The sequence below is a fragment of the Medicago truncatula genome, chromosome 3, assembly GCF_003473485.1.
Source record: "Medicago truncatula cultivar Jemalong A17 chromosome 3, MtrunA17r5.0-ANR, whole genome shotgun sequence".
Classification (NCBI taxonomy): Eukaryota; Viridiplantae; Streptophyta; class Magnoliopsida; order Fabales; family Fabaceae; genus Medicago; species Medicago truncatula.
The window spans coordinates 51129082-51142936 of record NC_053044.1 but is presented as its reverse complement, the minus strand read 5'-3'; the positions used below and the strand labels follow the sequence as shown (position 1 = coordinate 51142936).

The window sequence follows — 13855 nt, the reverse complement described above, 5'->3', positions numbered from 1 at the left end:
AATTATGGCCGCAATATAAAGTCTCTTCAACGAAATTGCACGTATAATCTCAAGTCATAGTATTTTTCCGCAATTTAAAGGTTCGCAACGTAAGTGTAACCATGATATAAAACCATGGCCAATAATTAAACTAAAGGGACATATAATACCTTAAACTGAAGGTTAATATATCAAAGTAATATAGATTTATATATAAGTTTCTTAATTAATTGATTTGTGTAAGTATTGCTCATTGTGATTTATGAAGATATGGAGTTGCTTAAAATGGCACAAAGATTTGAAAGTGTGGCCAAAAGAGCAACGGATTCAGATAGTAACTGGTCATTCTCTAGGGAAAGTAGGAGATGGTGATGCATGGTGAAGGCTAATTGGTTTTTTAGTTCTTGATTTTCAATTCTCAACCCGTTCAACCGGTTCGCGACCGTCTCTAAATGCTTCTTCTTTTTGTAACGGGACCGTTGAGCTGATTCCCGGTTCGACTGCATGCGCCTAAGCTTTCTTTCTTTCACGGAGTAATCCGCACGGTTTGAACCAATTGAACCGGAGCTAGGACTGGCTGGGTCTTCTGATTGGTTAATGAGGGAAAGTAGGTATTGTATTTCACTTTCTGAAAGCATGGTTTCGAGAACCGGTAACTGAACCGCTTCTTCGGTTTGGAATAGCATGATTCGGCTCAAATAAAGCGGAAAATATAAGAGTGATGAAAAAAACCGGTAAATTCCCAAAATTGAACCGGAGGGTGGAAGAGTGGGGAAAAGGGAGGAAATGAAGGTGAGGAGAGGAGTATTTGAAGGGAGGAAAAGGGGGACACGTGGGGTCCACTAGAGCAAAAGATATTGGAAAGTAAATAGATCACATTGGCTCTCAAAATAAATGATAACTTTTTCTAAAAGTATGATAATTGATTTATGCATTATTTTGATCTCTAAATATGTAAATGAATGTCATTATAGTTGTTGAAAGTATTGAAATTGAAACATATATTTTTTTTAAAAATTTAATTTACTAAAAAAAGATAAATTTGAAGACAAAAACTCACCTCTAGAAAAAAAAAAAACTCCATTTATGGATGTTTTTATAACTTTGATATATTCAAGTATTACATTACAATAGCATGGTTTGACACGTTGAAAGATCAAAATAATTATTTAACAATAATAATAGTAATAAAAAAGTAGGCTTTAGTCTTGAGATGTATGTATGTCTTTGCAGGTGTCTTTTCAATTTAACTTAAAACAATATGAATGGAGACCACCACTAATCAAGATTGATTATTCCACTTCCATGCATGCAAACTTTATATGGCGGGTGTGGGATTGTGGTGGGGATTTAAGGATACCCCTATCGGGTATAAGCTTTTTGTTTTGGTAAGGGAATTGATTTACTTTGGGAAGATTAGTCTTAGCTTAATCACGAAGGATCAAGCGAAAACACATAAACAACAAAATTTGATTAGAAAGTTGCCGGAAACTATTTGAACCGCAAATTTCAGGTGAAAAAAGTTAGTGAAAGTTGCTCCCTACCAACATTAGGCCTTAGAGATATATCGGGAAATTTCTTGTAAGGAAGAAATTAATTAGATAAAAGGAAAATATATTTGCCACTCATTACATGAGGAAAATAAATGAGACCAATAAAAATAATTGGAATAAAACTAAACTTACATATCTAACAGTCCATCTTTTTTTATTTTTATTTTATTACAATAATCTATTGGACGACATGTTTTCGTCTCGACACATCGACTCCGTCTTAAATTTTAAACAAGTTGCTGATTACTTTCAGACAGACAACAACGACACTAAATTGACAGTATTATAAATGTTTGTAAATACAATTGTTCTATGTTGTTTTTCAGATCTCTCATATCAAATTTAGCTTAAGGCAAGTTATCAAAATCGTTCTTACTTTAATTAATTAAAGTAGCGCTAACTTATGTTAGTTTTCATTTATCTAATGATTTATAATACGATTATTGAAGAAATACATTAAGTTTAAAGTGTTTTCTTTTCTCTCTTTCTCCCTGCCCTAGGCATCTACGCGTTTGTTACTTTTTTTTTTGTTACAACGTGTTAGTTACATGTTACGACACGTTTTCAATCATTTTGTAAGCTTTTTTTTTTTTTTTTTTTTTTTTTTGCTATAATCATTTTGTAAGCTTAATTTAATTACACAAACAATTAATAAAATATAAAATTCAGAATTTCTTGTGGTTAATTACCAGACACAATCTACATGCACAACGAGCTTACACTGTTCGAAAGTGAACATCTTCGTTTATAGCAATCTTGAAACTTTCCATGGTTGCATCATATTGATATTCATATACAACTAATTAAGTTATATCTATCATTTTAAAAATATTTTTTTCTTTGGCAAAATTAATCACTAAAAATAAAAAACATAGTATGTATAAAAATTGAATTTATTTGTCATACCAAAAAAAACACATACCATTTATGTCAACTTCGGTCCTACGGATTCTATCATATTCATATAGAGTAATTGATTTAACTTATCATCAAATAATTCTTGTTTTCGTGTAGTTTTACAACAGTACAATTCAATATATGATTCTATCATCTCTATCAATTTAGATATGTGCGTGTATGTATATGTATTTGAAGACTTTATATCAACTTTTTTTTTTTATGGTCAAAATTATATTTTTCTCGTAATCATGCATTCACCTAAAATGCTTCCTATTAAGACATATACTACATTACACGCTTGTCCAAAAAAAAAGACATCCAATACAAGTACGTAGTTTAACTATACAATTTACACAATCTAATTTTTCTTAGTTATCCTGAAGTTGCTGCTGTAAAGTGTATGCATGGAGAATTAAAATTTATCCCCCAAAAAATGCATTGATTATAAAAAGGAAACAAGCTGAGAAGAACGAAATTCCAGCTTTATCATAATGAAAGAAAAAAAAAATTATTGAATATGCGAGTAACTTTATATTTTATAATTTTTTCATATATAAATAGTTGTTTTTTTTTTTCTTCAAACAATGGTGGGAAACGAACCATTTTAATATGAGGAATAGAGACATTTACGCTAAACAAACTATCCCAAATATTTTGTCAAAAAAATTAAAATTATCTTTATCCCAAATGAAATTAAACTCAATCTAGATTGCAAAGTTAAACGGTCCCTACTACGCTATTACCGTGGAATATATATGCTCGTAACTTTATATCATCCATCCACAGTATAAAGCATACTGTCACCTGATAAAAGTTCTTTTTAAAGGTGAACAGTTTTTTTTAAATAAGTGAAAAGCTTACATATCATCATAAAAACATATGACACAGTCTTTATAACTGTACAGTTAATTAGAGAATGTCGACGCATAGTTCAATTTGCAAGCACAAAATTTTCTAAAAGGATCGACCAATTGAAATCTCTAATTAAATTACTGTTTACTATATATAATGTACTACTGATAAAGCAAAATAGATGTGAAGTGTGAACAAATATAGCCAACACTATTGATAAAGTAAAAATATACCGAACACTTGTGAAAAAATATAGTAATATACAAAAGTTACTCAATCCTTAATTTAAATTGCGTTGAGATTGAAGCTAGAAAACTAGTGTCTTAATTTATACAAAAGCTGGAAAAATATATAAACATAGAGAAAGCGGAATTCCCCGTCTACTAAATTATCAAATGAGGAAGGAGACATGGTTCATTAATCATATCAATTTGTCTTGATTTACTTTTGTAAATAAAAAAAATATAATTAGTTTTTCCTACTAGTTCTACCAAATCGATCATACGAACTAATGAAACTCATAGAATTGTTATTTCTGATATGAGACCTTCAATTTATTATTATTATTATTTATTTTTTATTACAAAATAATTGAAAGGAATATTCTATGGTAGTTTTCTTAGTTGAGCATTCTTTTGAGGCAGTTTTATTTTGGTTGTCAGTTGGATCCCCCTGGACTGCGAGTACAAATATATTATTAAAGCAGAATGTGGGTGGAGGATAACATGCAATGATGCAATCACTAATTATATTACCATTTTAGCTAACCTTGATTAATTTAACTAAGAAAAAAGATAATTAAGCAATTGCTTCTTTTAGCGTACTAATAAAGTAGTTAGGTGGCATGTGCTGCAAGAAAATTTAATGGAAAGAAGAATAGTACAATCTAGGTGCTTCTCCTTTTATCTATGTTAAAATTTGAACTACTACGTATGCACCTTTGTTTTCTTTAGCCACTTCCTTAGCCTATGTTTGCTTTCGGGATGAAAACATATTCGATTTCATGTACCTTAGATGGAACTGTGGTAAAATTCAATTAGGATGCAAGAAATGTTGAGGAAATTCTAAACACGTTCTTAGTGATTCTGAATTCCTTGCAGTTATAGAAGCACATAGTCGAGCAATTTCGACCATTGAATTAAAATCAAATGGCTCACATCTAACTTCACAAACATGCTCAAGTACATCTTGAAATACACAATCGAGGCTGTGATAACATCAGGTTTGAAAAGGGATACACAATTGTTTTTTTAAAAAAAAAAACTGGGTTTATCTTACACAGAACTTAGGAATTGGCAGTGTGGCATTTAACAACAATTCATCTTATATACTTATCAATGAATGATTATAAGCAGTCGAGCAGATGCAACAAATTCTATCGGGAATTTCACCCCACTACCAAATATGCACAGTCCTATACATGCACGTGCAGCATGCACCAAAAAGAACTTTCAGAACAGAAACGAATTCCATGACTTAGATATCTTCTCCGATTCAATTTTCCATGCGGCCAGATATACATTAGATGATCACATGTTGACTGGAGGAGCTCCCTAAATATGACAATCATATTATTATAATCAGTGTTCTTGAAATGAATAGTATAAGTGAAATAAAATCAAAGAAAACAACTGAAAAATGGGAACAGAAAAACATGTCCCTTGAAAGCCATTTCAGCTAGGCAGACTACTTAGTGCAAAGAAATGTTCTGTTGGTAACTTGAATTCCCGAGTCATACAAAGTTTGAAGACCAAATGCAAAGAAATATTTTCCTAGAAGCACTGACATTATGTCATTTCATTTAAGCATAACTGATCAATGCAAGACCTCACCTTAAACAGAAGATCATACGCTATATATTCCCAAGGCAACGATATGGACATTAAGCTGCATTTCAACGGAATCATTTCATCAAAATTTGAGCTAGAGGAAGAGGCAGCAGCGTAAGCATGTCTTGCTGCTACGGATGCAACTGTTGCAGCTCTGCGAACGATTACACCAAGCCCGAACCCTTTATTTGATACAACTGGAGAATGTGGTCCTGAATCCTGCTGGCTTTGATCTGACATTGCAACAGACAGATTCCATTTCATCCATCTCTCAATATATACCTTTTAAATAATAAAATTAGAGTTTACTGCACACAAACTTTACAACATATTTTTGGTGAGAAAGTCACACAAGAAACAGTATTTGCTACTTGCTAGTGAGGCTTTGATCTATCTATCTATCAACTACTCCTGTCGTCCCATAATAACCGAGTCTTTTGTTCATTTCACACATATTAAGAAAAGGTGTACAAGTGAAAGAGAGTTAAAATGGTTTTGAGTGTTTTATCAAGTATTGGTGCATTCACATATTGAATTGGGAGTGATGAAAGTAGTATTAATTAGAGTTATAAAATGGGTCAATTATTTTGGGACAATTTTTTTTTGTAAATGGCTCAGTTATTTTGGGACTTGGGATCCTTATAGAATGAAAGTTAATAGCAATCATGTAACATAAAACTAAACTGTAACATGAAAAAGGTCTCGAGTGATGAATACTAACTATTAGGTTTTTATAGAGGGCCCAACTCATCCTTACAAAAATGTTTGTAAGGTGGGGATTGCCCCCACTTATAAACATATCTTTAGGCCATCTCTCATCCAATGTGGGACTCTTAACACTAACTATTCATACTATATCTTATTTTCCTATAATATAGAAATTCAAGGTGGAAAACTAGCTTTTCAATACAAAATTCAGAAATCCCACCTATGAAAAAGTTGCCTACCTGCAACACCAGAAACAGCTACTTCAACTTCCCCACGGCCTCCGGGACCTTTCATGTAAATCCTATCTGTTTTGCCAGGAAAATGGCCTACTGATAAAAGGCTCCCAAATCGAGATTTTCCAGCTGCAATGCAACAAAAAGGGAGTGCATAAGTGACCAGTGAGACAACACATATATGGTTCATGGTGCACATTAACTATGTAATATATACAACACATTTGGAAGTTTCACTGTGTAAAGGCAATAAAGTGTTACGGTGATTGAGGGAAAATCTCTTCTAAGAAAAGTAAAAAAAACAGATGCTTGCTAAAGATTAATATACAGAATCAAACTGCTCTATACATGAAATTTGTAATATTTGAGATATCATAGCATAACTGAGTATGTGGTTTTACAGGCAAGGATGAATAAAAATTAGAGTAATGATATTTGTACAACCATTTTGTGACAACTTTTGAGACAACCTTCTCTTTCTCTCTTCTTATTGGTCAAAAACATTAGAGAGAGAAAAACGAAGAGAGGGAGTAAGAACACAATGTGAGTATGAGAGAGAAAGTTGTCACAAAATGGTTGTACAAATATCATTTCTCTAAAGATTATCAACCATAGTTAATGAGTTGTGAAAGTTTCACAGGTTCCAAAGAAATGAGATCAATACAAGATCAGGGATACATTTATATCCACATATCTTTTGAAATATTCTGGTGAAACAAAACGTTAACTGTGCAAAAATATGTTCCAAATCATTCATTCTGTAGATAAGACATTCAAAAACAGTGCTGAAATTTAAACAAAACAAATATCTAGATAGAGGAAATTGTAGGAAAAATAACCATCGTATGCATCTCTAACCATCTGATAGCTGACAAATCCTGAGAAAAGGGTAAGCTGTAAATCAGAGAAATGAGAGAATCAGAATGTCTAAACATCGGTTGCTCAAGAAATTTTGCACTAGAGTACCATTTGTTGATGTACTCATTAAGAAGATACTTGGATACAATACATCAGCAAGAAAATAATGAAAGTAAGTCTGGGTACATCCATGTTTAAATCTTGAAAGTAAGTTTGCATTTATCCATGAGAAAATATTGAAAATAGCAGTAACTTTGTTGAAAAAATTATGTATCATCGGCCATAAAGACACAATTCAAATTTCCACTACTTTTTCTATTGATGGGTTGACAAAAAGCTTGTCAACAAAAGCCATACCAATGTATGAAAATTCATTCTGAACTAACATTGGTTTCAGGTATTTTTTATTGTTCTGAACTAAGTTGTTTATCTTGCAACCAAATTGTTTTTAAAAAGCAAAACTTCGTCTGATAAGAAAGGAAGTTCCTCTTGCCCTTGAGTTTAATTTTCTCAAAAGATGCATACTAATGTAGTAAGAATAGTTCCAACCCATAATGTCTAATTTTAGTAGCAAGTATAGGCACTATCTGATCACAGCCACGTGCATAAGTGAAATCGCTTCATTATTAAGTACATAGAAGCGATATATACACGTATACAGAGTAGCATATAGTTAAACAATAAATGCGGTATGAAGAACAATTAATCAATTAAATATCGCTAGAGTAGAAAGCTAGTCATAATTTCCATAAACTTAAAAGAAAATGAATTTCAGTACAGTAACTAAGAATTATCAAACCTTAGTATCTTTTTTCGTAGTAGAACTAGTACAAACTTCCGGCGAGGAGTCATCACTCGTACTGCAATCATTTGACACCTTATCACTAGGAAATGCTGCCCCATCATGTGCATTAAGAACAACACAATAGCAATGATCTCTTTCAGTCAAAACCTGTAGGGAAATGGAATTACGAAGGCTTATTTTATGTACTGAGCAGAACCAGAATGCAAAAAGTATTTACGGGACATGATTCACAAACAAAAAAGGAGCAAGCATTCTGAGAGAAAATGAATACAACATCACAATATGAAATAAGATGTCAGCAACTATATTAAACAAATTTTTCAGCTTTTAACAGCACAATGTGAGCATTTGCATGTAACGAGTGCATATTCTTTAATGGAAGTTATGTTACACGTTAATAAAAATGTGGGGAATTTCAAGGAGCATATTTTAAACATGAACCCAGCAAGATAAAGCATAGCAATTTTGACGTGCTGTTCCTGTCTTAGTTAATTCAAAAATATGATTCCCAAAGGATATTAGATACTTAAACACTCCAAACATAAAATGAGATTCAAAATCTAAAATCTTATATTACCACAGCATCAAAAGTGGAGTCAAAATCATCAATTGCAAAACATATATCCGGATAAGCAGGTGTTGTTTCCACTTCCTATAGACATATCAATAAAGGTGTTATTGTCAATAAAATGATAAGCATGTAAAAGATAGACAATATTTTTCTTTCTTTTAATGATATAACACACATGCCTTTGTAGAGTCCAATTGAAAATTAACACGACTTGGAGATGCATAAACAGTCTTCACAACCTGATAAAGCGCAGTGGACCATGTTTGCCAGTGTTATTAATAGCAGAAGCCACAGATTGGATGAAATAAATAATTATATATAAAATAAACATGCTGCACACGGATAAAAGCTACATAAAACAAAAATTAAAAAGTGACTGACATAAAACTCAAAATCTCAATAGTTCAAACAACTAATAAAGCATGATGCATAGTTGCTTACATTGCTGTAGAAAGCCAGAAACATAAAAGTGACTTAAACTCAATATAAACATGAAGTGAAGTATGAAGTGAAGTGAGAAGATGGAGAGGCAGAGGCGGTTTAGTGATCAGAGATGACCTAGGTCGTGGGGTTTAGGGGTTATATAAGACCCTATCTCATTACCAACTCAGCATTATTTTATTTTTAATGCTTTTAAAACTATGTCATGTGCAATTCACATGATATTTTTAGTGTTATCATTAGGGAAAAAAGCATAAAAAAACAATAACTTCAGATGTTTAAGCAATAACCGATATCGCCGATATGCAAAATGTCACCACTATTGCAGTGGTAGTGGAATCGCAATAGCGTATCGGCTTTCGCCGCAGTTGCTCAAAATCATAAGAACAAAGCCTTATTTTCAAATTCACCAAAATTGTGATGATTGCAGGAAAGCAGAACACTATCAGACACAAATTTTCATCTCCATATCTATTCCAAAGGGATAACAAAAAAGAGATTAAAATGTTCTGTAAAGATATCGTATGAGGAAATATTATGAACCACGAAAAAGCTAAATTTGGGTCACAATTTACAATAATTGGGAGAGATTGAGAGTTATGGTTCCATGTAGCCCTAAATAACGCAGAAGGAGGAGAATCTATTAACCTTATAACAACTGAAATCTATAAATCAATCCTATCATAGAGCTCTCTCACTTAAATCAAAAAGATATCTTAAGTTTATTTTAGGCTTCACTCACTGCCCTGGCAACAAAAAGTGTCAAATTTTTTGAAAATCTAAAGGCAATAACATAGAAATTCCTCATTGACTATAAGTGACACAAAAAGGAAATCTTAATAGGAACTAAACAAAAAAATAAAATGGACCTTGATAAGGAAATTACTTGTTATGAGTTAAAACAATATAAACAGCCCAAGAAGACCTACAAAAAGGTCAGGATAAACCCTAACTAAACCCATGGAAGAAACTAAGTCCTAAAGCCTGCTGCCTGCCACAGCAGTGGTTTGAACAGTGTCGGCAAAAACCAATTTAACTCCCAAAGAAAGACACCATCACCTCGCCAAAAGGTTTTGGGTTAACAAACCTTCCATCTTTTTGTGTTTTCTAGGTTGGTATCTATCGTAGCATTCAAAAATCTATTTTTCTTCAGGATATTCTCAAACACGAAATGGTGTAAATATATAAAAGAAATCGATTTTCGTCTTTTACAAACAATTACAAGTAAAGGATAATTCAACCGGTAAACAGATATTCATTAAACTACATTTACCTTGTATATAGGGGATAAAGATGTATCCCTCCCAGCTTGATGGTTCTGAAGAACCTGTTGACTAGAGAAAGATATATTTGAATCAAACTACTTAATTACCCAGATAATAACCCAAAAATTTAAAAGCCTTGTATTGCATAACATATTTTCCTTCTTCATAGTTGCAGAATGTTTCACTCAGAATTAGAATTTAAAAAGTTACTCTAATTAGGATCAACAGAAAAAAACAAATCTAAGTCATCCGACCAATATTAACATGAAAAGATGGTGAAACTGAAATGAGAACTAGCAGTCATTGTCTAGACATTTTTTTTAAGGACCATTATCCATAGACTGTGCACCAATTAAGTGATGCACTTATTTTACTGTGATATAAATGAAATAAATTTAAAGATAATCTAATTGCTGTGAAACCACCTAACAGGTTAGACAAGGTGAAACACAATGGTGGAAACGAAATTAAGGATGATCATTACCTGCAAATTGCAACAGTTACACTGAATGATGTATGAGCAATTAAATTCAAGTAAAATGAACGCCTCCAATCCACGTCTATCGAAGTTTCATCCACTAAGTTGCTCAACTGGGGGAGAAAAATTAAAAAAGTTATTTGGCATCATAATGAACAGAATTCCAAAGCCTAGAATCATAAAAGCTATTCAATAAAAAACTATAATTTTAGCAATAAAAAAACTATAATTATTCCAATAAAAAAATTATTATGAACGAAATTATAACGGTGGAAACTTAAATGATTTTAGCAATCAAAAACAATAATTGGCCCACAAACTAAATAATATCACCACAGATAATAAGTAAACACCTTAATGCTATCAATACCTATCACAATCCAACTCATGCTATACCAAGGGCAACTAAGCACATTAAAACAAGGTCTAACTGATTTCTTTTTAAAGTCAATCCTACAGGTCAGACCAAAAAACCTTTCACTTCTTTGTATTTCACATGCTCGTTTGTTATAAAAAATCTTGAAAACGTTAAAAAAATGAATTTCAATGAATTTCGTTCATACTCATACACCAGCGCTATTTGATTGTATGAACAAGGTGTAAATGGTGAAACTTTCACTTCTTTGGAGATGTAAATGATTCCAACAGAAACACTGGGTAAAATTAAAAATACTAGTATCATCATGTCAAATGTATGAAGGACGCATACAAGGTAACAATAGTAAGTTTAGCATGCAATTCGAAGAATATTGACAATAAATATTCGATACTGTTTAAACTACAGCAGCATCGTATATATCGAATTTAAATTACCTCAGGTGCCCACCTGCGTACAAAATAAGGATCAACACTCTCTGGATCATTGTTCGAACCAGAAACTCGAGAAACCTGCGTGAAAAAAACTTCTAAAAAGATTAAAGACAATAATTCTTACAAAAAAGGAAAAGAATAGCATAAAGATTGTAAATCATCATTACCATAAACAACATAAAAATCCAAAAATAGTGGTAAAATAACTCGGAAGCACCAACGCTTATGATAGAAGGTGTGTCTGGTGCTAGACACTGTGTCCAAACTCCAGCACCAACACATATGATTACATTCAATTATGTCATTTTTCGAATTATAAGCAGTATCAGCGTGTAGGTGTCTGGTGTCCAACATGTGTCGCAGTGTCAGACACCAACACATGTGATTATGTTCAATTATGCCTTTTTTATTTTTCTTCTTCAAATTATAACCGGTGTCAACGTGTGAGTGTCGGTGTTAAATGAAAAAGGAGATACCAATTTTCGGACAAAGAAAACGAGATCATCATCTTGTCGTCCTCTAGACTCTTTACCGCGAACAAAATACAAATCAAAGACATCATGCCAAAATTTCATATCCATTTCAACATCAGGAGCATCTTGCTCTTCAACAACCGTTTTTCCAATTAAGTTTGAATGCTTCTTCACCATACACAACAATTCATATCTAAAAAATAATGAAATTCCGCATGTTGCATGAATCGAATTATAATGAGATAAAATGAATAAAAGTGATATGTGATTGTGAATAATGAATGTACCTTGATGGGGTTTCTCCACCATCGCCAAGCATCCTTTTCAATTATAAGATTTTACGGATCAAAAACAAATTCTCAGTTTTCAGAGAAGAAAAATGGAATTAAACAGTTCGGTCGGTGTCACAAAAAACCTTACACGACTTTAATCGTCTTATATTTATATTTCTACTTAAGAATCATAGAACTCATTGTAGTATATTGGTAAGTATTTCCACCTGTCACCTGGGCGACACATGTTCGATCCTCAGCAATGGTGATTTTAACAATTTTTATCACTTTTTTTTTTTTAGTTTACTTGAATTTGTATAATGAAGCCTCTAAATTCTATGGTGGGCACACAATCTTTAATGCCCACCGTCAACGACCCATTAGGTTTCTCTTTCGGTATCAATTCTCTCTGATCAAACATATTTTTGGACGCCGTCTTACACCGATATGTTGAGTTTCCGTCCTTATTCACAAACACCATCTTCATTGTGTTTGAATAACAAAACAAAAGTGCAAAAAAAACAATGTTGTCGTGAATAAAAACAGACAAGAAAAAACCATCGATGATCAATTCATTTTGGTTAGTATTCACCGAGTATGATCATCACAATTCACATCCATTGCAGGTTACCAAAGTAGAGGGAAGGTTCAATTTTGTCGGGCCAACACCATCTTCCAATCCTTCCATTCTTAATCATTCATGGATATTTCATATCTTATAGGGAGACTTCTTTTGGAGCATGGATGCTAACGGGGGATATATATGGGTACTATTGTGGGTGGGAAGGTGTAGATTTTCTTCCTTTTATTTCTAACAAATCTAAGTCATTCATTAAATCTATGGTATATTTTTAATGGTTCACCAGTGAGGGACTTAATTGAACCCTCATCCTAGAATCCATTAATGAAACCAAACTCATTTCTTGAAAATTATTCGATATTTTCTGCTTTGAATACAAACTAGACCGAGAGAAACAAGTTTGATTCTTTCAGTTTTAAAAATCTATGAACAAATCTTATGGCTTTATTGGATAGCACTTGTGTGACATAGAGTTGGGTGACATTGATCAATCACAATGTCACAATGTTTGTGTTTCTCTCTCTTTCACAAGCATTGTGACATTGTGATCGGTCAATGTCACCAAACTCTATGTCACACAAGTGTTATCCCACTTTTTTGTCGGCGATTTGAATATTTAAGTTGTTGATAATTGTCACAGATAATTTAAACTGCTTAAATAAATATTTACATGTTTTTAATTTAATGATGTTATTTCAACTTTTGGTCAAAAAATTATGTTATTTCAACTTAAAAATTTCATGAAATAACTACTAATAAATAAGTTAATTATTTTTCTTCCCTAAAATAATTGATTTTTTTTTCTATCTTTGTGTGTGCTCGATTGGTTATTTCAACATTTTAATTTCATTTACTCAAAAAAAAAAAATTAATTTCATTTTAAGGCAAACCAATCAATCAAACTACATATCAACAAATTAGTTTTAGTCGGTCTCACTTCTAAATAATTGAATTTTGGCAATCTTATGTTTTTGGACTTGCATTTGAAATAATTGATTTTTCACAGTAAAGTGTCGTAAATAAAGCGAGTGTGAAACAACTTTTTAACCAACAGTTAAAAGCACTGAAATGCAAGAACAATTAAAACTTAGAATGCAAAAACAATCTAAAATTGAAAAGAAAGTGTGAATCATCATAAAAAAATTAAACAATCAACACTTAAAATGCATAAAAATTCAACAGCCTAAACTTGAAATAAAAGTGTGAATCATCGTCAAAACCTAAAATATCAACACTTAAAATGCAGTA

At 32.1% G+C, this 13855-nt stretch overlaps 2 protein-coding genes across 5 annotated transcripts; both read right to left on the bottom strand.

Annotated features, from left to right (window-relative positions):
* Window positions 1-239: 239 nt before the first annotated feature.
* LOC25489986 (basic leucine zipper 4) lies at window positions 240-665 on the bottom strand. The gene has a single exon (XM_013606352.2). It carries the CDS (start codon window positions 663-665, stop codon window positions 240-242), a length of 426 nt encoding a protein of 141 aa, XP_013461806.1.
* Window positions 666-4444: 3779 nt separating this feature from the next.
* Window positions 4445-12201, bottom strand: LOC25489985 (uncharacterized protein KIAA0930 homolog). Of its 4 annotated transcripts, XM_013606349.3 has the most exons (12): window positions 12043-12201; window positions 11759-11948; window positions 11286-11360; window positions 10479-10585; window positions 10003-10063; window positions 8468-8527; window positions 8295-8369; window positions 7712-7864; window positions 6894-6948; window positions 6061-6183; window positions 5117-5346; window positions 4445-4837 (listed from the first exon to the last, which is right to left on the bottom strand). In XM_013606349.3, the coding sequence occupies exons 1-12, from the start codon at window positions 12072-12074 to the stop codon at window positions 4814-4816; spliced, it is 1185 nt and encodes a 394-aa protein (XP_013461803.1). In that variant the 5' UTR covers window positions 12075-12201; the 3' UTR covers window positions 4445-4813. The 4 variants fall into 4 exon arrangements, with proteins under 4 accessions (XP_013461803.1, XP_013461805.2, XP_024636019.1 ...); XM_013606351.3 differs by lacking the exon at window positions 4445-4837 and having other exon boundaries at window positions 5149-5346; window positions 6042-6183; XM_024780251.2 differs by lacking the exon at window positions 4445-4837 and having other exon boundaries at window positions 5260-5395.
* Between the last annotated feature and the right edge of the window lie 1654 nt (window positions 12202-13855).